Source organism: Symphalangus syndactylus, chromosome 1 (assembly GCF_028878055.3).
Source record: "Symphalangus syndactylus isolate Jambi chromosome 1, NHGRI_mSymSyn1-v2.1_pri, whole genome shotgun sequence".
Lineage (NCBI taxonomy): Eukaryota > Metazoa > Chordata > Mammalia > Primates > Hylobatidae > Symphalangus > Symphalangus syndactylus.
In genome coordinates, this window is record NC_072423.2 from 119,102,033 (window position 1) to 119,124,283 (window position 22,251).

General features: G+C 38.8%; 1 protein-coding gene and 1 pseudogene across 8 annotated transcripts in view; one reads left to right on the top strand and one right to left on the bottom strand.

The window, feature by feature from the left end:
* ULK4 (unc-51 like kinase 4) overlaps positions 1–22,251 on the top strand; it is a 769,027-nt gene that overhangs the window by 221,005 nt on the left and 525,771 nt on the right. For all 8 annotated transcript variants that reach the window (XM_063611260.1, XM_063611259.1, XM_063611278.1 and 5 more), the window contains one exon: positions 1,089–1,271. In XM_063611260.1, coding sequence (XP_063467330.1) covers positions 1,089–1,271 — 183 coding nt within the window. The remainder of the gene's footprint in view (positions 1–1,088; positions 1,272–22,251) is intronic.
* Positions 21,168–22,104, bottom strand: LOC129484087 (large ribosomal subunit protein mL43-like; annotated as a pseudogene).

Here is a 22,251-nt window from a genome sequence, read left to right on the forward strand (position 1 = left end):
TTTAAAATATAAATCAGGGAGAAGGAGCTTATATGATATTATAAAGAGTATTTTTATAAAACTATTCATAGCTTAAGCTTATTTCTCTCTTTGGAGTCTCTCATGTACACACAATATCATCGTGTCTTTCTTTTCCTTAAAAACTTTCAAGGTCTTCCCTTTCCTTATGGCATGAAATTTTAAGTTCCTAGCTTTGTTGACCAACTCTGGCTCCAGCCTGCTTTTCTAGATAGATCATAAGGTTTTCTTCTTTCCTACTGTGTACTTCTTTTTCTACACCTGATAAATGTTCTAATTGCATCAGACAGCTTACGTCTTTATGTGTCCATGTGAATACTTGTTCTATTCTCTCAAGCTTGAATCTTTTTTTAACTCACTTTTTCATCTATTTCCAATCTACCCTTCAAAAACTGGCTCAGCTTCATCTTCTTTATGTACCTTTTGTTGACTTTTTCTTCCTTTCCAAGTATGATCAATTGAGCCCACTTCTATTCCAACCCTTAATACATTCTGTTAACTGATTTTAAGTTTCATGTCTAATAGTTCTGAGAGCAATTTAGGAACAGTCTGGGGTCTGATTATATCGGTTTAATTTCCTGCTTTGCTACTTACTAGCTATATGCCTTTGGGCAAGTTACTTAACTACTGTATGCTTTAGTTTTATCATCTATAAAATGAGGATAATAATACTACCTTTCTCATATTTGTTAGAAGAATTAAATGAGGTAATCTTCAGATATTTACAGATAGTGTTTGTCACATTATAAACAATAAATGTTAGATATTCGCTTTTACAACTGTTTTTCAGCACTTAGTTCATTGAAAGTGTTTGATAATGTGTTTTATTAATTAAAGGAATTTTTTATATAGGCTTATGGATTTATCAATTTAATGGTTATTACTGCAATAGTCTCTAGTGTTTTAAAACAACTTTAGCTTTTATTGGCAGCCAGATTGTTTTATTTTTAAGTAATAAAAGAGCCAAGTAAGCACCTTCTACTCCTTGACACAGAAGCCTGTGTTACCTTTCAGGGGAATGATTGATGCACTTGGAGTTGCCTGACAGATCTGTTCTCTTGTCTTTGTAGGCCTTGTGTAGAATCACTCGCCATTCTCCTACTGCCTTCCAGAATGTTATTGAAAAGGTGGGACTGAAATCAGCAATAAACTCCCTGGCCTCTGCCATCTGCAAAGTTCAGCAGTACATGTTGACCTTATTCATTGCCATGTTGTCCTGTGGGATTCATCTTCAAAGACTAATCCAAGAAAAGGTTTGACTTAGATTTTACCTGTTACTCTACATTAAAAATTGTTGTTTTCTTCTGCAATTTTAGTGGTTCCGCAATTAATGTCATGTTTGTAGAATTCATTTTTCATCCCAAGAGGCCTTTTTGAACTTTGCCAAACCTTTGTACCACAGAATGTTTAACTGAACATGTTATAAGAGCCTTTTAGTGATTAAAATAGAAATTCTTTAAATGGTTTCTGCCTACTTGTCCCATTTCAGTAATGTTAAACTGAAAATGTCTCAGTCCTTCCTATATGCTGGCATTTCTTATGCCTCACCAGCTCCAGCTTCCATCTCTTTCCCCAATAGCCTTTGCCTTTTTTAGGGGGAGGAGTCCCTTTATATTTTTCTGCTTGCTCTGACCTGTATTTATTCCTTTCCTTGTAATACTCTGCCAGTTGAAATTATAGAGCCCCCATTCTGTTTTTAACCTATCCTCTTCTAGTCCTTTATATGCCTTTATTGTATATACAGTAGAGTTTGTAAGTACTAAATTCGTATCACAGAACTGTATGGTGATAAACAGGTCTTTCTAGTAGCCTTTCTCAAAGTGTCTTCTCTAGCCCCTTGCTGAAGAGTGATCCCTGGACCAGCAGCACTGACATCATCTAGAAGCTTGTTGGAAATGCAGACTCTTAGGGCCCATGCAGACCTGCTGAATCAGAATCTACATTTCAGTGAGATCTCTAGGTGATTTGTTTGAACTCTATGGTTTGAGAAGCTCTGCCTGAGAATATTAGTGTTTGATGATGTGTTAACAGGTAAAAAATAAAGTAGGCCTGGCTATATATAAATTTGGAAAGCAATGAGTCAAACTTAGAAATATTTTCAGTTGTACAATTTTTCCCAGTTTTTAATATGCTAATATGTATTGTGATTGTGAATTCTCATGAGGGGAATGTAGTATGCAGCATTATTTCAACCAGTCATTTTGTTTTCTTTTTTTTTTTTTGAGACAGAGGCTCGCTCTGTCGCCCAGGCTCGAGTGCAGTGGTGTGATCTCAGCTCACCGCAAGCTCCGCCTCCCGGGTTCATGCTATTCTCTTGCCTCAGCCTCCTGAGTAGCTGGAACTATAGGTGCCCGCCACCACGCCTGGCTAATTTTTTGTTTTTGTATTTTTAGTAGAGACGGGGTTTCACCGTGTTAGCCAGGATGATCTTGATCTCCTGAACTTGTGATCCGCCCTCCTTGGCCTCCCAAAGTGCTGGGATTACAGGTCTTTTTTTCTATAAGAGGTAGAGAGGTGTAGCTTTCAACTCAGAGCTTTGCAAAACATGGTGAAGGTAACACTACTTAGAAGTATAGAATGGAACCACTTAAATACTCTGTTTAACAGGAAGGGGAACATCACACACCAGGGACTGTTGTCAGGTGGGGGGACGGGGGAGGGATAGCAATAGGAGATACACCTAATGCTAAATGACGAGTTAATGGGTGCAGCACACCAACATGGCACATGGATACATATGTAACAAACCTGCACATTGTGCACATGTACCCTAAAACTTAAAGTACAATAAAAAAAATACACTATTTACCATGGTTCTTCTGCTTTAAATGAAACACATTAAATTTTGGTTTTTATAATGAAACTTAAAATTTCAGTAACTATTATGAATAATCCTCAGATTTACATAGTAAACTTAATCTGTGGAAGTCCAAATAGAGGTAAACCACTTCTTGTCTTTAATTATTCTGATTTAGATTCACTAAGAAATTTGTGCCTCAGAGACAGTATTTTTTTCTAACAAATCTATATGTCTAGTTTTTGCTATTAAATTTTCACTCATTAAATGTTCTTATTGTTATATTAGAAAAACTAATACTTGGATAATTTTACCATGTAATCCGTGGTTAGAGAGGCTGAGAGTTTTAGAAGAATTTGTGTGTGTGTGTGTGTGTGTGTGTTTTACCTTCAGCAGAGGCATGGATTGATTAAGTTTCAAATATAGTATTTCACAAAAGCAGTAAAATAGGTTGTATGTTAATATAATTTTGATTGTTTATCATATATAACTTTTCCACATGTCTTAAGGAAATGAGCAATTGTATGGCATGATAAACAGTCTTTTACTTTTGATTAGTATTGGTACATTAAAAAAAGTTTTTATTGTGGTAGATAACACATAACATAGAATTTATCATTTTAACTATTTTTAAGTGTACAGTTCAGTAGTGTTAAATATATTCGCATTGTTGTGAAACAGATCTCCAGAACCTTTTTATCCTGCAAAACTGAAAGTCTGTACACATGAAACATTTTGGGTGGTGGTGAATGTTATTTGAATCTTCTATTTTAGAGTCCCTTCTGACACTGAATTGGCAGGGGGAAGAAGGGTGCTGCATTGATGTTGCTGGGTTGGGATGGAAGCACAGATCCCCGGTGGACTGCTTTTGCCACCTCAGGAGGTAGAAGAGCTCCTCATTACTGCTGGGTGAGAGTGCGAGGTCAGGCTTTCCACCAGGACTCCTCTGATGCTACCCCGGCTGCTGAGGGGAAGGGATCCTCATTATTGCCTCCACTGATGCTGGTGGAGTGAAATGGATGCCTCATCACTGTGGAAACATCGTACAGCATGATGGAGGACTTTCTATCGTTGGGTTGGGATGAAAGCGCCAGCTCTCTGCTTGGTCTTTTGTGACTCCACTCTGGCAGGGGATAATGCTGGGGCACCTTGCCATGGTCACATGAGGTTAGAAGTCTAGGCTCCCTACTTGCTCTTTGCTGGTAGGGCTGGGGTGTGGCTTTTCCATGGTGCTTGGCTGAAGTAGAGTAGCTGTTTTCTAAAAATTTTCTGTCTTGCCAGGCTGCCCCTTTCTTGGTCCTTTGGTTTGAGAGAGCTGTTGTTTCTTGTGTATCTGTGTATGTATACCTGTTGGTGTTTCTAGGCGCTTGGATTTTTCAACACCCAGTCTGGGATATAAGAGGCAGAAAGACAACTCGGTGAATGTATTGCTGTGTTGATCCTCAGGTTTCAAGGCCCCTAGCTGGTCTTCTGCCTTCTTTCCATGTATCTGTCACCTTATATTTGTTTTATATATATTGTCCAGGGTTTTTGGCTGTACTTAGTAGTAGGAATAGGGAGAAGTGCATCTTCTCTCTCTTGTCTTCTAGTTTTTTAAATGTATCTGTGACACCTCAATAATGTACAATGAATATTTACAATGTAAGATTCTATTTTAATAAAAAGATTAACAACTAAAAAATTTAGAATTTATTGAACGTTTGCTTTTTTTTTTTTTTTTTTTTTTTTGTGACAGGGTCTCACTCTGGTTGCCCAGACTGGAGTGCAGTGGTGTGATCTTGGCTCATTGTAGCCTTGGCCTTCTGGGCTCAGGTGACCACCTCAGCCTCCTGAGTAGCTGGGACTACCGGTGTGCACTGCCATGTCTGGCTAATTTTTGTATTTTTTTGTAGAGATGGGGTCTTGCTGTGTGGCCCAGGCTGGTCTTGAACTCCTCACAAGGTGCTGGGATTACAGGTGTGAGCCACCATTCCTGGCCCTGAACGTTTACTTTGGGCCAAATGATTTTCAACTCTTGGTCTTTCACAGATGAGACAGTGTGTTGAGTAATTTTGTCGAGTTCTTGGAGTGTATAAGTGCTAGATATAAGTGCTTATGCCCTAACAGGACGGGCTGATAATAAACAAGAAAACAGTAATTTGGGATAGTTTTAGTGTCCTGAAGAACATAGAACAGGATATGTGATAGAGTGACTGTTAGGGGCAGTGTGCAGGTGGAATGGAGCCAGACATTATTAGCCTAGGTTAGGTTGGAGAACAGTCAGGGAAGACCTCTCTGAGAAGGTGCATTCTGGCCTTGGATGATAAGAAAGAGCTTGGAATGTGAAGATCTAGGGGAAAATCTTTGTGGTTCAGCCTTCCTGAAGTGTGAGAGATCTTAGGGAGATGTGAGAAGAGAAAGAAGGTCAGCAGGGTTGGAGCACAGCCAGCAGGGAGGAAGGGACATGGAAGAACCTGGGCAGTTGGAAGAAGACCCAGCTCAGGTAGGGTCATGATATTGGCCTTCCTAAGGGGTTTTAGTGCAATGATCATTGTCTTATTGTTACTTAAAGAAAAGTGAATGTCATCTATACTTGTCTATACATGTGTGTTTGAGATGCAGATTTACCAGCCTTATTGTTGATAGGTTAGAATGAGTGGAAGAGGGAGAGACCCAGGAGCAAATACAAAGTTGCTTCCTGTTGAAGAGGGAGAAGGAATTCTACGTGTTGTTTTTTGGCGAGATTGATGCTCATATATTATGGTCTTTTACAGTGGAAACCCAGCCTCCAAAAGAGTTCCATTCCCTTCCTTTTAAATAAAAGAAATTACTGTTTGCTACAAAACTTAGAAGACTCTAAAGAAGGAAACAAAATTAGCTGGAATCTCACTACCCAGACATAATTATTGTTAACATGTTGCTTTATCTCTTTTTAGTTTTCTGTCTGCGTCTATGCATTTTATGCACACGTTTACCAAGTTAAAATAAAATTGTGTTGATTTTTCTTGCTGTTTTCATGAATATTTTACTATGTCATTAAATATTCCTCAGGGATATTAAAAGAAACTTGTTACATGATTTATTTTGTGATGCACCAATAATTTAACTCTTCCTCCACTATTGAACTGTTTGGCTCCTGTTTTTTGGTTGCTACTCATTATGATATGATGAACACCCTGTTACATACATCTTTGTGTTCACCTCTAATAGATGACCTCAAGTGTTATACACATTTGTAAGGTGCTTCCTTAATGTTGCTAGATAGTTCTCTGGAAAGGTAGATTATGTGGGTACCATTTATTTGTAATTTATCCAGCAGTCGTTTAAGCCACATGCTGTATTTTTCTCATAATAAAACCTAGAGTTTAACATTATTTAATTATCAGTATATTTCATGTTTTCATAGTTATTTGTAGTTTGTAATTAATCTCTGATTGTTCGTTTGAAATTTGTAACTGTAGCCAGGTTTTCATCTTAAACTAAAAAGGTGGTAGAGTCTATTCTCTTCTGAATCATGTACATTTTCTTGAGTGGATGTTTATGTATTGAAGGAACTTGTTCAGTTCACACTATCATCTGCATTAGCTACTTGGGTGTCAGTGTCCTTAGATGGTTATTCAGCAGCTATTTGGATGAGTAACCATTTGCATCATGAGTGCTTGATTTATTTTGTGTCATCATCTTTAAAATGATTTGCTTGCCCATAGATGTCCTTAATAGAAGATTCCTTTATCCAAAACAACTGTTAGTTCCATACACTGTGATGTTAAAAGTGAACAATGACAACCACAATGAGAGGGGACTTTTGATTAAAAATCAAAGTGACAAACCACCTTTTTCCATTTTTTCCCCTAAACACTTAACAGGAAACTTTTTTTTGAGATGGAGTTTTGCTTGATTTCCAAGCTGAAGTGCAATGGAGCAATCTTGGCCCACCGCAACCTCTGCCTCCCGGGTTCAAGTGATTCTCCTGCCTCAGGCTCCCGAGTAGCTGTGATTACAGGCATGTGTCACCATGCCTGGCTAATTTTGTGTTTTTAGTAGAGATGGGGTTTCTCCATGTTGGTCAGGCTGGCCTCGAACTCCCAACCTCAGATGATCTACCTGCCTCGGCCTCCCAAAGTGCTGAGATTGTAGGCGTGAGCCACCACGTCTGGTCAGTAGGAAACTTTTTGAACTATTGGCAGATAGTACTTTATATGTGATTCTTGAATCACTGCTAGATGTAGGGAATTGATTACCTTTTTATAATTCAGATGCTTGAATGACTGACCAAGAAGCTTCTGGAAGACTTGATCAAGTAGAAGAAAAAACCTTGTAGGTTAGGTATGAGTTTATTTACTAATCCTTGTACTCCAAACACTTTTATTTTTCTAGTTTACTTTGTAGTCATTTTTCTGGTACTTCCAAGCTGTTAATGTTTCCTGCAAATATTTCATTTTCAAGGCTGGAAAAGTCTGAGAGTTCATGGATGTTTCCTGCTATTTATTGGGGAGAAGTATATTGGATGAGCTCATTACAATTTTCTATAATTATAATATCTAAAAACTTAAAGTAGTCAATGCTAATTTACTTTAATTGTTATCAGACTGTATATTGACAAATTTTAGGATTCATATGAGTAGTATAGAGAATTCAAGCTGGGCACAGTGGTATGCACCTGTAGCCCCTGTTACTTGGGAGACTGTGGCTAGAGGATTGCATGAACCTAGGAGTTCAAGGCCTGCCTGGACCACATGGTGAGACCCCATCTCTCTCTCTCTTTTTTTTTTTTTTTGAGACAGAGTCTTGGTCTGTTGCCTAGGCTGGAGTGCAGTGGCGTGATCTTGGCTCACTGCAACCTTCGCCTCCTGGTTCAAGCAATTCTCATGTCTCAGCCTCCCAAGTAGCTGGGGTTATAGGCATGAGCCACTGCACCTAGCTAATTTTTGTATTTTTAATAGAGACAGTTTTGCCATGTTGGCCAGACTGGTCTTGAACTCCTGGACTCAAGCAATCTGCCCTCCCCGGCGTCCCAAAGTGCTGGGATTACAGGTGTGAGCCACTGCTCTGGCTAAGACTCCGTCTATATTTAAATAAAAAAAGAAAATTCAGAACATGTGGAATACAGAACACCAAAGGCCAAAGTTAAACATTTACCTCTCTGAGGTAATCTCTGTAAAAAAATCAAGTTCATACATGCTATGCGTATATATACATATACACACGTATGCGTTGACATATTCCCCCTTCCCTGCTGTCATGCTATTAGTCTTTTTTTTTTTTTTTTTTTGGTAGAAATTGGACCAACCCAACTCTATGTTCTTTGCCGGCTCATATTTCTCCTATCCAGTGATGTGTTACGAATGTGTGTTTAAGTCAATTTATGCAACTCTTCAATATCATTTTAAAAGGTTATGATATACGATCATTTAAAGGTATTACAATTCATTCCTACAGTTCCCTTTTGCACATTTAATAATTTCCATTGATTTGCCAGGGAGAACATTCTCATGGCTAAATCCTTTTGTATGGACATCCTTAGTTATTCCCTTAAGATAAACTTTTAAATAAAGTTGCTAAATTAGTCTCATTTCTTAAAAAGTTCTTTTTTGGTAGTTTATATGTAGCACTGTAGTTTTATATGTACTTGCAAATAGCTATAGTGCCAGTAAAAAATGTGATAAAATTAAACTCTTTCACATATGCCAAAAATATTTTGATTTAACGCTTCATTAAGTGCATGATTACAGTCTCTATATCTTTTGATTTACCTTTCTATCTTTAAAATTTTCAGCCGAGATACTTAGAGGTCACATAGTAAATTAAGGTTTTCTTTTTTTAATCATCTCTGCCTTTTTAAATTTGGTGAGTCACAGTAAGTTATTTTTGGGTTGTTGAAAGCTGTGTCTCTGTTCTAAATTTGAGCCCAGAAATCATGCCACTTACAAAATATGCTTTGTCTTCTGACATCAGAGTGTCTGGTAGAAGGTGACTGCTCTTGGAACTTAAAAAATCTAAACAGGACAAGAACGGAATCTGGAAAATATTTCCGTTTCTGTTAATATGGCTGAGTAGGTACTCTGCAAACCCTCTCTCATAAAATAGGCATGCCAGATAGTCCTTGCAAAGACATACTTGAACTTGCCAAAAAAAAAAAAAAAAAATTCAGAAACTCTATGAAGATGAAGTGAAAATCAGAAGGGCTACTGTGAGAATAATGGAGAGGCAGCCCCAGTTATCAAGGGACGTGTGCATGTGTTCAATAAAAAGTTTCAAACCTAAAAAAAGTTGAGAAAAATAATATAATTGCCCTACATAAACACATCATCAACAATTTTTCATTCATGGCCAGTTTTGTTTGTATGTTTGTTTGTTTTTTTAGGTGGAATTTTGCTGTGGTTGCCCAGGCCGGAGTGCGGTGGTGTGATCTCGGCTCACTGCAACCTCCGCCTCCCGGGTTCAAGTGATTCTCCTGCCTCAGCCTCCCGAGTAGCTGGGATTACAGGTGCCCGGCACCATGCCTGGCTAAATTTTGTATTTTTAGTAGAGATGGGGTTTCACCATGTTGGCCAGGCTGGTCTCGAACTCCTGACCTCAGGTGATCCACCCGCCTCAGCCTCCCAGAGTGCTGGGATTACAGGCGTGAGCCACTGCACCTGACCATGGCCAGTTTTGTTTCATTTCTATTCCCACTTCATTTATATACATTCCTTCTTCCTCTGAATTATTTTGAAGCAAAATCTATACATCATATCATTTTGTAATTATCTTCTATGTATCTGTAGAAGACAAGGAATTTTAAAAAGTAAATATATTCACAATGTCACTAAAGACCAAAAAATTAATACGTTCTCAAAATAGCCACAAATCCAGAGTTCACTTTTTTTTTTTTTTTTTTTAAGACGGAGCCTCGCCCACTGTCGCCCAGGCTGGAGTGTGGTGGTGCGATCTTGGCTTACTGCAAGCTCCGCCTCCTGGGTTCACACCATTCTCCTGCCTCAGCCTCCCGAGTAGCTGGGACTACAGGCACCCACCACCACGCCTGGCTAATTTTTTGTATTTTTAGTAGAGACAGGGTTTCACTGCAGAGTTCACATTTTCTTGACTTTCTCATAAATGATTTTTTCTAGGTTATCTGTTTCAATCAGATATCTGTTTGCAAATATAGGTAAATATGTCTCATCTTCTGTCTGTCTCTCCTCTCTCTCGCTTTCTTTCTCTGTATATGTATAGAGAAAAATATATTTTTGTATATGTATTTGTATAAATATATATTTTTCTATCTATAAATCTCTCTTTCTGCCTCTACTCTTTCTCTGTGTTTACCTGTCTTTCTTTGTATCTCTGCTTATCTGTAGGTAAAGGGTTAACAAAACCCTTCCCCCTTCTGTGTGGGAATTTGAATTTCAGTTAACTTTTGAAATCTGTGCCTCTGGGAACCCGATAAGACCAACCTATTATTTGTATTATGAAGCAGGACTGCTTGTGGTAAAAATGGTCCCTGATTGGTAAATTGCATCTAAGCTGGGAGAATGATAAATACTTGGTAGAAAGCCATAGCTTTGGGGTTCCCTAAGTGCAGTGACTGGTCTCTATGGAAACTCTGAAAGCTATGGCTATGGAGTTGTTACAAGGTTGGTGCTTGTGTGGTTGAAAGTTCCTAAGCCTAGGTGGCTCCCACACCTACCCAGTGTGGCTCTCTTCTTAATGCACCTGAGCTGTGCTGCCCAGGCTGCTGCAAGGACTCCCGCAGGAGAAGAGCATCAATTGTAGCCTTGCTGGCAAGCTCAGGTTCCTGAACAAACTGACAGAAAATGTGATCTTGGGTAGTCTTTTGAATCTGTGTGCTTCAGTGACTCTAAAAAGACCTTTGGTGGGTGCCGCGATATTTTCTCCCTAAAATATAAAAGATAGCTTATCTTTTATATTTTTAATATAAATTTTTATATTTTTATATAAAATTATATTAATATAATTCTTATATTTTAATATAAAAGATAAAAGCATACACCATCATGCACTCTATTTTTTGACCAGGGTGGGGTCTCACTCTGTTTCCGAGGCTGGAGTACAGTGGTGTGATCTTGGCTCACTGAAACCTCTGCCTGCTGGGCTCAAGCTATCTTTCCATCTTCCAGGGTAGGTGGGACCACAGGTGTGTGTCACCACACTCGGCTATTTTTTTGTATTTTCGGTAGAGACTGGGTTTTGCCATGCTGCCCAGGCTGATATCGAGCTATTGGGCTCAGGTGATCCACCTGCCTTAGCCTCCCAAAGTGTTTCCAAAGTGTCGAGAATTACAGGTGTGAGCCACTGCATCCGGCCCATTTTGTACCTTTTTAAACTTATCTCAGAGATCATTTCGTATCTGTTTATAGAAATGTTCATCTTTTTTTAAGTTAGTACCTTGTAGTGTGACTGTACCACATTTTTAGTCAATTAGTTTTTTATTGACATTTGAGTGTTAGATGTTTTTTTCTGACATAACACTAAAATATGAAAAGGAAAACTTGAAAAAAATTTAAAAGAAAATTTAACTGTCTTTGTGATCTTGTTGTAGGGAAACTTTTCTTAATGATTAGTATCCAGGATATGAAAAATAGCCTAATAATGAAAAGGAAAAGTTAAGACAAAATGGGCATAGGATGTGAAGAGTTACGTTATAGAAGAAGAAATTGGAATGGTCAGTAAACTTGGGAAAAGATGCTTGAACTGGAAACTAATAGGTAAAATGAAAGTTAAAATGGCTATTCTATAATCTTCAGATTGGCGAACATGTAAGTCTGACAGAATTGCTGGCAGAGATATGGGCCAGTGGAAACTCAGCTAGGTAAAGTGGAGTGCAATTTTATAATCTTTAATGAAGTTGAAGATGCACACACTTGAGCCAAAAAATACATGTGTACAAAGAAATTTGGAAAAATTGTTTATCACAGTAGTGTTTGCAGTAACATAAGATGATGCAGAATGTAAAAGTTAACCAACAAGAGATTGGATAATTAAACTCATATACATGTGGTAGAATACTATACAGCAATTAAAAATGAACAAACTAGATTGAAAAGAATTAACATGGATAATCTCATAAAGAAAACTTTGAGTGAAAAAAGGCAAGCTGCAGAAGGATATGGGCAATATAATAACATATGTGAGTAGTTCATTTCCATATTTATGTTGTTTCAATGTTTAAAAAAAGAGGAGTTGTCGGCTGGGCACGGTAGCTCATGCCTGTAATCGCAGCACTTTGGGAGGCTGAGGTGGGTGGATCACCTGAGGTCAGGAGTTCAAGACCAGCCTAGCCAACATGGTGAAACCCCATCTCTACTAAAAATACAAAAATTAGCTGGGTGTGGTGGTGTGCGCCTGTAATTCCAGCTACTCAGTAGGCTGAGGCAGGGGAATCGCTTGAACCTGGGAGGTGGAGGTTGCAGTGAGCCCAGATTGCACCACTGCACTCCAGCCTGGGCGACAGAGCAAGACTCCATCACCATAAAAAAAAAAAAGGAGTTGTCACCATATATATATTATTTTCTTATATTCATTAGCATGTGGATATGGATATTATTAATACTGTAAATTATTTTGTTTACTGAATGGTTTAAAGATACACTTTTTGTCCGGATAAGTAAAATACAATTGTTTAAAAATATAAATCTTTATATTTATTTTATTTTTTTTTAATTTTTATTATTATTATACTTTAAGTTTTACGGTACATGTGCACAACGTGCAGGTTTGTTCCATATGTATACATGTGCCTTGTTGGTGTGCTGCACCCATTAACTCGTCATTTAGCATTAGGTATATCTCCTAATGCTATCCCTCCCCCCTCCCCCCACCCCACAACAGGCCCCGGTGTGTGATGTTCCTCTTCCTGTGTCCATGTGTTCTCATTGTTCAACTGCCACCTATGAGTGAGAACATGTGGTGCCTGGTTTTTCATCCTTGCGATAGTTTGCTGAGAATGATGGTTTCTAGCTTCATCCATGCCCCTACAAAGGACATGAACTCATCATTTTTTATGGCTGCATAGTATTCCATGGTGTATATGTGCCACATTTTCTTAATCCAGTCTATCATTGTTGGACATTTGGGTTGGTTCCAAGTCTTTGCTATTGTGAATAGTGCCGCAATAAACATACGTGTGCATGTGTCTTTATAGCAGCATGATTTGTAATCCTTTGGGTATATACCCAGTAATGGGATGGCTGGGTCAAATGGTATTTCTAGTTCTAGATCCCTGAGGAATCGCCACACTGACTTCCACAATGGTTGAACTAGTTTACAGTCCCACCAACAGTGTAAAAGTGTTCCTATTTCTCCACATCCTCTCCAGCACCTGTTGTTTCCTGACTTTTTAATGATTGCCATTCTAACTGGTGTGAGATGGTATCTCATTGTGGTTGTGATATGCATTTCCCTGATGGCCAGTGATGATGAGCATTTTTTCATGTGTCTTTTGGCTGCATAAATGTCTTCTTTTGAGAAATGTCTGTTCATATCCTTTGCCCACTTTTTGATGGGGTTGTTTGTTTTTTTCTTGTAAATTTGTTTGAGTTCATTGTAGATTCTGGATATTAGCCCTTTGTCAGATGAGTAGGTTGCAAAAATTTTCTCCCATTGTGTAGGTTGCCTGTTCACTCTAATGGTAGTTTCTTTTGCTGTGCAGAAGCTCTTTAGTTTAATTAGATCCCATTTGTCAATTTTGGCTTTTGTTGCCATTGCTTTTGGTGTTTTAGACACGAAGTCCCTGCCCATGCTTATGTCCTGAATGGTATTGCCTAGGTTTTCTTCTAGGGTTTTTATGCTTTTAGGTCTAACATTTAAGTCTTTAATCCATCTTGAATTAATTTTTGTATAAGGTGTAAGGAAGGGATCCAGTTTCAGCTTTCTACATATGGCTAGCCAGTTTTCCCAGCACCATTTATTAAATAGGGAATCCTTTCCTCATTGCTTGTGTTTGTCAGGTATGTCAAAGATCAGATGGTTGTAGTTATGCAGCATTATTTCTGAGGGCACTGTTCTGTTCCATTTGTCTATATCTCTGTTGTGGTACCAGTACCATGCTGTTTTGGTTACTGTAGCCTTGTAGTATAGTTTGAAGTCAGGTAGCATGATGCCTCCAGCTTTGTTCTTTTGGCTTAGGATTGACTTGGCAATGCGGGCTCTTTTTGGTTTCATGTGAACTTTAAAGTCGTTTTTTCCAATTCTGTGAAGAAAGTCATTGGTAGCTTGATGGGGATGGCATTGAATCTGTAAATTACCTTGGGCAATATGGCTATTTTCACGATATTGATTCTTCCTATCCATGAGCATGGAATATTCTTCCATTTGTTGATATCCTCTTTTATTTCACTGAGCAGTGGTTTGTAGTTCTCCTTGAAGAGGTCCTTCACATCCCTTGTAAGTTGGATTCCTAGGTATTTTATTCTCTTTGAAGCAATTGTGAATAGGAGTTCACTCATGATTTAGCTGTCTGTTTGTCTGTTCTTGGTGTATAAGAATGCTTGTGATTTTTGCACACTGATTTTGTATCCTGAGAGTTTGCTGAAGTTGCTTATCAGCTTAAAGAGATTTTGGGCTGAGACGATGGGGTTTTCTAGATACACAATCATGTCATCTGCAAACAGGGACAATTTGACTTCCTCTTTTCCTAATTGAATGCCCTTTATTTCCTTCTCCTGCCTGATTGCCCTGGCCAGAACTTCCAACACTGTGTTGAATAGGAGTGGTGCGAGAGGGCATCCCTGTCTTGTGCCAGTTTTCAAAGGGAATGCTTCCAGTTTTTGTCCATTCAGTATGATGTTGGCTGTAGATTTGTCATAGATAGCTCTTATTATTTTGAGATACATCCCATCAATAACTAATTTGTTGGGAGTTTTTAGCATGAAGGTTTATTGAATTTTGTCAAAGGCCTTTTCTGCATCTATTGAGATAATGATGTGGTTTTTGTCTTTGGTTCTGTTTATATGCTGGATTACGTTGATTGATTTGCGTATGTTGAACTAGCTTTGCATCCCAGGGATGAAGCCCACTTGATCATGATGGATAAGCTTTTTGATGTGTTGCTGGATTCGGTTTGCCAGTATTTTATTGAGGATTTTTGCATCAGTGTTCATCAAAGATATTTTTGGTCTAAAATTCCCTTTTTTTGTTGTGTCTTTGCCAGGCTTTGGTATCAGGGTGATGCTGGCCTCATAAAATGAGTTAGGGAGGATTCCCTCTTTTTCTATTGATTGGAATAGTTTCAGAAGGAATGGTACCAGCTCCTCCTTGTAACTGGTAGAATTCGGCTGTGAATCCATCTGGTCCTGGACTTTTTTTGGTTGGTAAGCTATTAATTATTGCCTCAATTTCAGAGCTTGTTATTGGTCTATTCAGAGATTCAACTTCTTTCTGGTTTAGTCTTGGGAGGGTGTATGTGTCGAGGAATTTATCCATTTCTTCTAGATTTTCTGGTTTATTTGCGTAGAGGTGTTTATAGTATTCTCTGATGGTAGTTTGTATTTCTGCGAGATCGGTGGTGATATCCCCTTTGTCATTTTTTATTGCGTCTATTTGATTCTTCTCTCTTTTCTTCTTTATTAGTCTTGCTAGCAGTCTATCAATTTTGTTGATCGTTTCAAAAAACCAGCTCCTGGATTCTTTGATTTTTTGAAGGGTTTTTTGTGTCTCTATTTCCTTCATTTCTGCTCAGATCTTAGTTATTTCTTGCCTTCTGTTAGCTTTTGAATGTGTTTGCTCTTGCTTCTCTAGTTCTTTTAATTGTGATGTTAGGGTGTCAGTTTTAGATCTTTCCTCCTTTCTCTTGTGGATATTTAGAGCTATAAATTTCCCTCTACACACTGCTTTGAATGTGTCCCGGAGATTCTGGTATAAAGAATAGCTGTGGTGGTAACCCACCAGAGTCAGCATGCCTGCTTCTAGGATAGACGGAGGTCAGTGGGATTGGAGAGAGGTAGGACAGAGACTTCAGTTGTGTCTCTCTAATTCATTGTTTCTGACAAAGGATTTGGGCTTACAGGTTTCAAATACTAAGATTTGATAAAGTCAAATGGATTTTAAAAAATCACTCTACTGTATGTTTGAAACGTTCCATAATTTAAATAAAAGGATTGGTATTACGTATGTACTTGAATTGCTATAATGTTTTACGTTTTTTCTTTGCTTCACTTTTGAATTTTTCAGTGATCTCTGGGGAAGTTTCAGTCATTTTCTCTTTGAGGGATTTGTGTGTGTAGTGGTGGTAGTGATGGTATTAGGTATTATAGTCTTCCTACCACATGGATAGCTTTTACTCACACGCGGTATGATTTGAAAGGAAAAGCATTGTAACATCTCACAGATATTCATGATTTTTTGTTGTTGTTGGAAGTGAGGGAGAGTTCTTATTTCAAAAATTCTTATGTGCCTTTTTGGTGTTTACTAATAATATTAGTAATGATAGAATGTACAAATCATAAATTTACATTTACTGAGTTTTGCCATCATTTGTAATTCTACGGTTCCCTTTGTTCTTTAGAAATGTATTTGATTACAAAAACACCGTGACAATATATTCTTTCTTATTTCATCCTATTTCTTCTGAAAGTTTACAGAAAGTTCCAGAATACACTGAATTTTAGGAACTCCATCTCTCATTGAAAATGTTATGGATTATTAAACTAATTAACTTTGAACATTACCACATATTTTAATGGAAATATTCTGACAGATTATGTGGTATTTTTTTTTTTTTTTTTTTTTTTTTTTTGAGACGGAGTCTTGCTCTGTCACCCAGGCTGGAGTGCAGTGGCGCAATCTCGGCTCACTGCAAGCTCCGCCTCCTGGGTTCACGCCATTCTCCTGCCTCAGCCTCTCCGAGTAGCTGGGACTACAGGCGCCCGCCACCACGCCCGGCTAATTTTTTTTGTATTTTTAGTAGAGACGGGGTTTCACCGTGGTCTCGATCTCCTGACCTCGTGATCCACCCGCCTCAGCCTCCCAAAGTGCTGGGATTACAGGCGTGAGCCACCGCGCCCGGCTTTGTGGTATTTTATAATTGACAAAGATAGAATATGATTTAGGCACGCAAGGGAGTAGGGAAACTTACTACTCGATGGAGTGAGCTATTCGTATGGTAAGCCGTATTATTAGCTGGAGTATTCAGTGTTTCAAATATAAGAAAAAATGTGTCCGTTTTAATTCTCTCTGAATATTTACAAACTTGTTGTCATCTTTCAATCTACAGGTCTTCGTGGATGACTGTAGCCATAGTTGTTTTGTTTGGAGAGTATCTGAAGTTAACTAAAAATAAAAAAGCTTCTTTAGAAATTCAGCTTTCAAAAGTAACAATATTCTTCATGAAAAAGTCTACCAGGCTCTCTCCTTTATCCTATTTACTTAGGATTCAGAAACTGTCATTCTGGCTGGGCATGGTGGCTCATGCCTGTAATCCCAGCACTTTGGGAGGCTGAGGCGGGTGGATCACTTGAGGCCAGGAGTTCAGGACCAGCCTGGCTAACATGGCAAGACCCTGTCTCTACTAAAAATACAAAAAAATTAGCCTGTCGTGGTAGTGCATACTTGTGGTCCCAGCTACTTGGGAGGGTGAGGCAGGAGGATCACTTGAACCTGGGAGACTGGAGGTTGCAGTGAACCAGGATTGCTCCACTGCACTCCAGCCTGGGCGACAGAGTGAGACTCTGTCTCAAAAAAAAAAAAAAAAAAAAGTGCCTTTCTATAAAATCAATGTATACGTTACACAATTTTTGGTAGTAATCCTATACTCTGTAGCATTAGGAAGTTTATTTTATGGATGTGAAAGAGTAACAAGTGGTTACCGCCCTACAGAAAAATTCCCCAGTCAATGTGGAAAGCCTGAAGGACTGAGGGCTGAGTGGTTCATGTTTTGTGTTTTGACACAAACCTGTAACACAACAGTGATTAATAATAAGCCTGAAGCTGCAGATCTCTGTATAATTTGGAAGCACCATGGAAGATCACTATGAAATTTAATGCATGTAAAATTTTGAAAAATTTGGGTGTCTGCTCACTTTTTAATCAAGCATTTAAAATATGAAATTAATTTATACATATTAGTCAGATTATGGGTGTATATTGTGATATTTTTAGTCTATATTAATAAATATGTGTTCTCTGAAAGACATTTTACTTAGGTACTTGGCTAAACTTTTTAAAGGAAAGTTGCAATCCAAAAACAATTTTAGATTTGATCAGTACCTTGTTCCCTCAATATTAAATAGGAAAATAGTGTCAGTGTAGTTATCTACATGATTTCTCATTGTTTTTCTTTGAGGCTGTTATCAGTTGATGGCCAGGCTATACCTATTGATTTTTAGCTGTGACCGTTGAAACAGATCAGTTTTACCCCTTGAGATTTGTAAGAGATAATTTTGAAGTTCTCTACCTCGTTACCATCTAATATTTGCCTTTATGATGTGTACTAGAGGAATATTTTACCGTTATGCTTAATTTTGATTGTGAAATATTTTTGGTTGTGGTGGAAGCTTTGTATATTTCAGAGAGATTTCTGTCATTTTGAATATTTCATTATGCCATCTTTAAGTTAGAATAGAAATGCCCACTCTGAAATCACTGCTGGATACCATTTGCTTCTGGCGGTGAATGCTGGACATAACCTTGTTGTGCTGTGATTTGGGTTGTAGAACTAAATGGCTTCTGCCCTTTTTCTGCACAGTAATATTTGGGTATGTTGAGCTGTATGACAAGATGAATTTCAATCAAAGCTGAATACATAGTGGATTGCTAGCTGAAGTGACCCGAGGTCATTTTTGTTTCTCTAAAGGCAGTTTTGATTATTCATCTTTGGCACTAAGTCTTTGCCTGTAGCCTGTAATCTTCCCTCCTCAAGTGTTGTAAGATTGAAACTGTTCTAGAGCCGTGGTACACATTGCTTAAGATTAAATATAGAATCCTAGGCAACTAGTTGTAGGGAGTCAGTCATTACTGTTCATTCAGTTTTTCTGAAATGACTAAATGAGAATTTATTTAGGGCAGAAGATGTTTTTAGGCTTAGATCTAAAATTGTGCTGCAGCTTCTTAAAGGACCCAGAGTTATTGTGTTAGAAATAAAGCTATGTAATTTCTTTTATTTTTGATGTTTGTTATAGTTCGTCTAGTTTGTTTCACTCTAAATCATAAGCATATTATTTTAATTTTGCAAGATTATTAGTATAGCTGAATAACACTGCAGATGGTCCCTAACCTATAATGGCTTGACTTAGGATTTTTTTTGATTTACAGTTGAGTTTATTGGGATGTAACCTTATTGTAAATTGAAAAGCATCTGTATATCAAGAAGAAATACAATAACAGACCTCACTATCACTTATTATTGGTCATTTCTGTGTTTTCCAATTGTGTCTATCGCTGTTTAAAACTTTTTTATGCCTGGAAAGTTTTTTTCTTTCTTTATATACTTAAATTATATTTTATTTTTCTATTGCTGTGTAACAAACCACCCAAAATGTTATGATTTAGACAAGGACAATAGGTTATTTTGCTCAGAGATCTGTAATTTGAGCAAGGTTGTGTTAGCTGGGGTGGGAATATCCTTTCCAGATAGCTCATTCATATGACTGGCAAGTTGGTACAAGCTATTTACTGAGAACTCAGCTGAGGCTGTAGGTTGGGAGCCTCAGTTGCATTGTATGTGGACCTCTACAGGCTGCTTGGGCTTCCTCACAGCATGGTGGCTGAGTTCCAAGAGTGACTATTTCAGGAGTACAAGGTAGAATCTACATGACCGTTTCAAACCTAGCCTTGGAGGTAATGTAGCATCACTTCTACCACTTTTCTTTTCCCCATATACTTCGTTAGTGTTTGTCATGAAAGAAGCAGGTTAGTCCAGATACTGTATAGATGGAGTATTTACTACAATTATGATTTACTTAACAAATCTCTTGTTTTTAGATGTTAAAATAGTTCCATGTTTGTCTTATAAACCAGTGGTCTCCACCCTTTTTGGCACCAGGGACCAATTTCATGAAAGGCAATTTTTTCCAGCAGACCAGAGCTGGGGAGGTGGTTTTGGGATGAAACTGTTCCAACTCAGAAGGTCATCAGGCATTACATTCTCATAAGGAGTGTGCAACCTAGATCCCTCGCATGTGCGGTTCACAATAGGGTTCACGCTCCTATGAGAATCTGATGGTTCCAGTGATTTGGAGCTCAGGTGGTAATGCTAGCTCGCCCACTGCTCACCTCCTGCTGTGCAGCCGGGTTCCTAACAGACCAGTACTGGTCTGTGGCCTGGGGGTTGGGGACTCCTGCAATAAACAGTGTTACTGTGAGTATTCTTATACATAAGCTGATTTGTTCATCCCTTTGAGATAAGTTTCTTGAGACGTAACAGCTGTGTCAGAAAAAAATAACCTTTTTAAGGCTTTTGAGAAAAAACATCTCACTTTCCTATCAGCTGTAGGAAAGGCTGAATACATAGTTTCCTACCAGCTGTATGTAAGATTTATCTGTTTACCTATGACCATTCCAACACTGGCTGCCATCCATTTTCATCTTTGCTAGCCTACTTTGCAATAAAGTGAATTGTTTTTTTTTTGCATGGCTCAATTGTGAATATTATTTGCACAGTCATACATATGGAATATACATATTAACTTGTAATATAACTGTTGGATAATTGAGGGAGGAGAAGTGTGTATTTGGGAGGCAAGGAGAAGGAAAGAAACAGATGTAAATAGATAAGACCCATAGCTAAATTCAGATTAATTGAACTTTGTGAACAAAAATTGGGAAGTAGAAGTGTGGGGAGCAGATGGTTGTTTTTATAAACATTGTAGTTTTTTTATTAAAAAACCAAAAAGTATTTTAATACATAATAAAAATCAAATTCAGATAAATTCAGTGTCTGTGTCTGGATCATGTAAGAAATGGATGATTTTTCTTTTGTCTCTAATTTTCGGTATTTTGCAGTTTTTGTAACTTACATGAATACTTTTTTTTTTTTTTTTTTTTAAACAGGGGTTTCTAGACTTATTTCCTGGCTCTCATTTCCCCACCATCCCCCTTTTTTAAACTAAGATTAGAAAATACTCATTAATATCAGCTTTCCTGCCCTTCCCCAAGGTTCTCAGCACCCCCCACCAGCTGGCTCAAGGGACATGGATTTTATTTCTGCACAAAGAGGGACGTGGGGGGAAGGAGATGTATAGCTAAGACCAGAGAAAGCTTGTTAGCCAGGGCTTGGTCTGAGAATCACTCCCCTCTCCCTTTCAGGGGTCAGGCCTAGATTAATCACTTGGCCTTTGATACTAACCACCTGACGGTTCTTATATGTTCTGTGTCTAGTTTTAAAATGAAAACTGAGGCTTGTGCTCAACATGCACACATTTTGAAGACAGACCTGAAATGTGACCTTGGATAAGTTTATTAACCTCAGTTTTATAAATCTGTATTCACCCAAATATAAAGTGCCTAGGCCATCACAGCAGAGCTCTCCATAGTTCAGTGGTTGTACCAGTAAGACATCAGGGATTCTTCAGAAGCCAGCTTTCAGACCTCTCGCTGTGTTTTGAGATCATTATTATCAATTTGGATTTAAAAAACAAGGGCCCTGTAAAACCCTTGAAGTCTTCCTCATCTCAGGTTTTAGGGATGCCACTTGCATAAAAATGAGTGGTTCACAAGGTCACTGCCCCTAGAAGCAGGCACTGGAAAGAAACAGGCAGCTCTTCATTACCCCAAGCAGAACCTCTGTCAACTTGCCCGTTGATGGGTTCCATTTGCCTGGGCTTGGAATCCCAGAGGGGAAGAAGCACCTTTACTGGAGAAACAGTCCAAAGCCTGGGGCTGGAGTTGGTGGGGCAACTCTTCACTGTGCTTGCACCTGGGCTGGGGCAGGATCCTGAACCTCTCGGGGGCGTAGCCCGTGGAACGTGGTCGGCTTGTTGGTGAAGGGGTGCCACTGGCCCTGGATGCTAGAGTTGTCGATGTGGAAGGGCTTGCAGATGCGGATCACGTCCAAGGCCGACTGGTCGGCCAGCTTCTGCACCAGCGTCGAGATCTCCTCTGCCGACTTGCAGTGCTCTCCTCGCGCACAGCCCCGTTAAGGTATTTGGCCACTACTCTGGGCACGCAGCACGGACGCCAGTTTACATATATTACGACCCCTGGGTTCCGTCGGGCGAAGTCCATCACCTCCTGCTCCACGAACTCCGTGGCGCCGCGAGACGAGGCGCCGTCGCGGCTGACGCTGAAGCTCAGACGCTGCAGCTGCTGCACGTAGCGACCCAGTCCGTTGTGGAGACACTGGCCGAGAAGCGGCTCGGAATCCCGCGCGCCGTCATAGCTATGAATACATTTTTGTGAAGAAAATTAACATGCTTCAACTTTTTAAACAACTGTGTTTTATGCGGACAAAAAGTATATCTTTAAATCATTCACTAAACAAAATAATATACAGTATTAATAATATCCTTATCCACATGCTATGC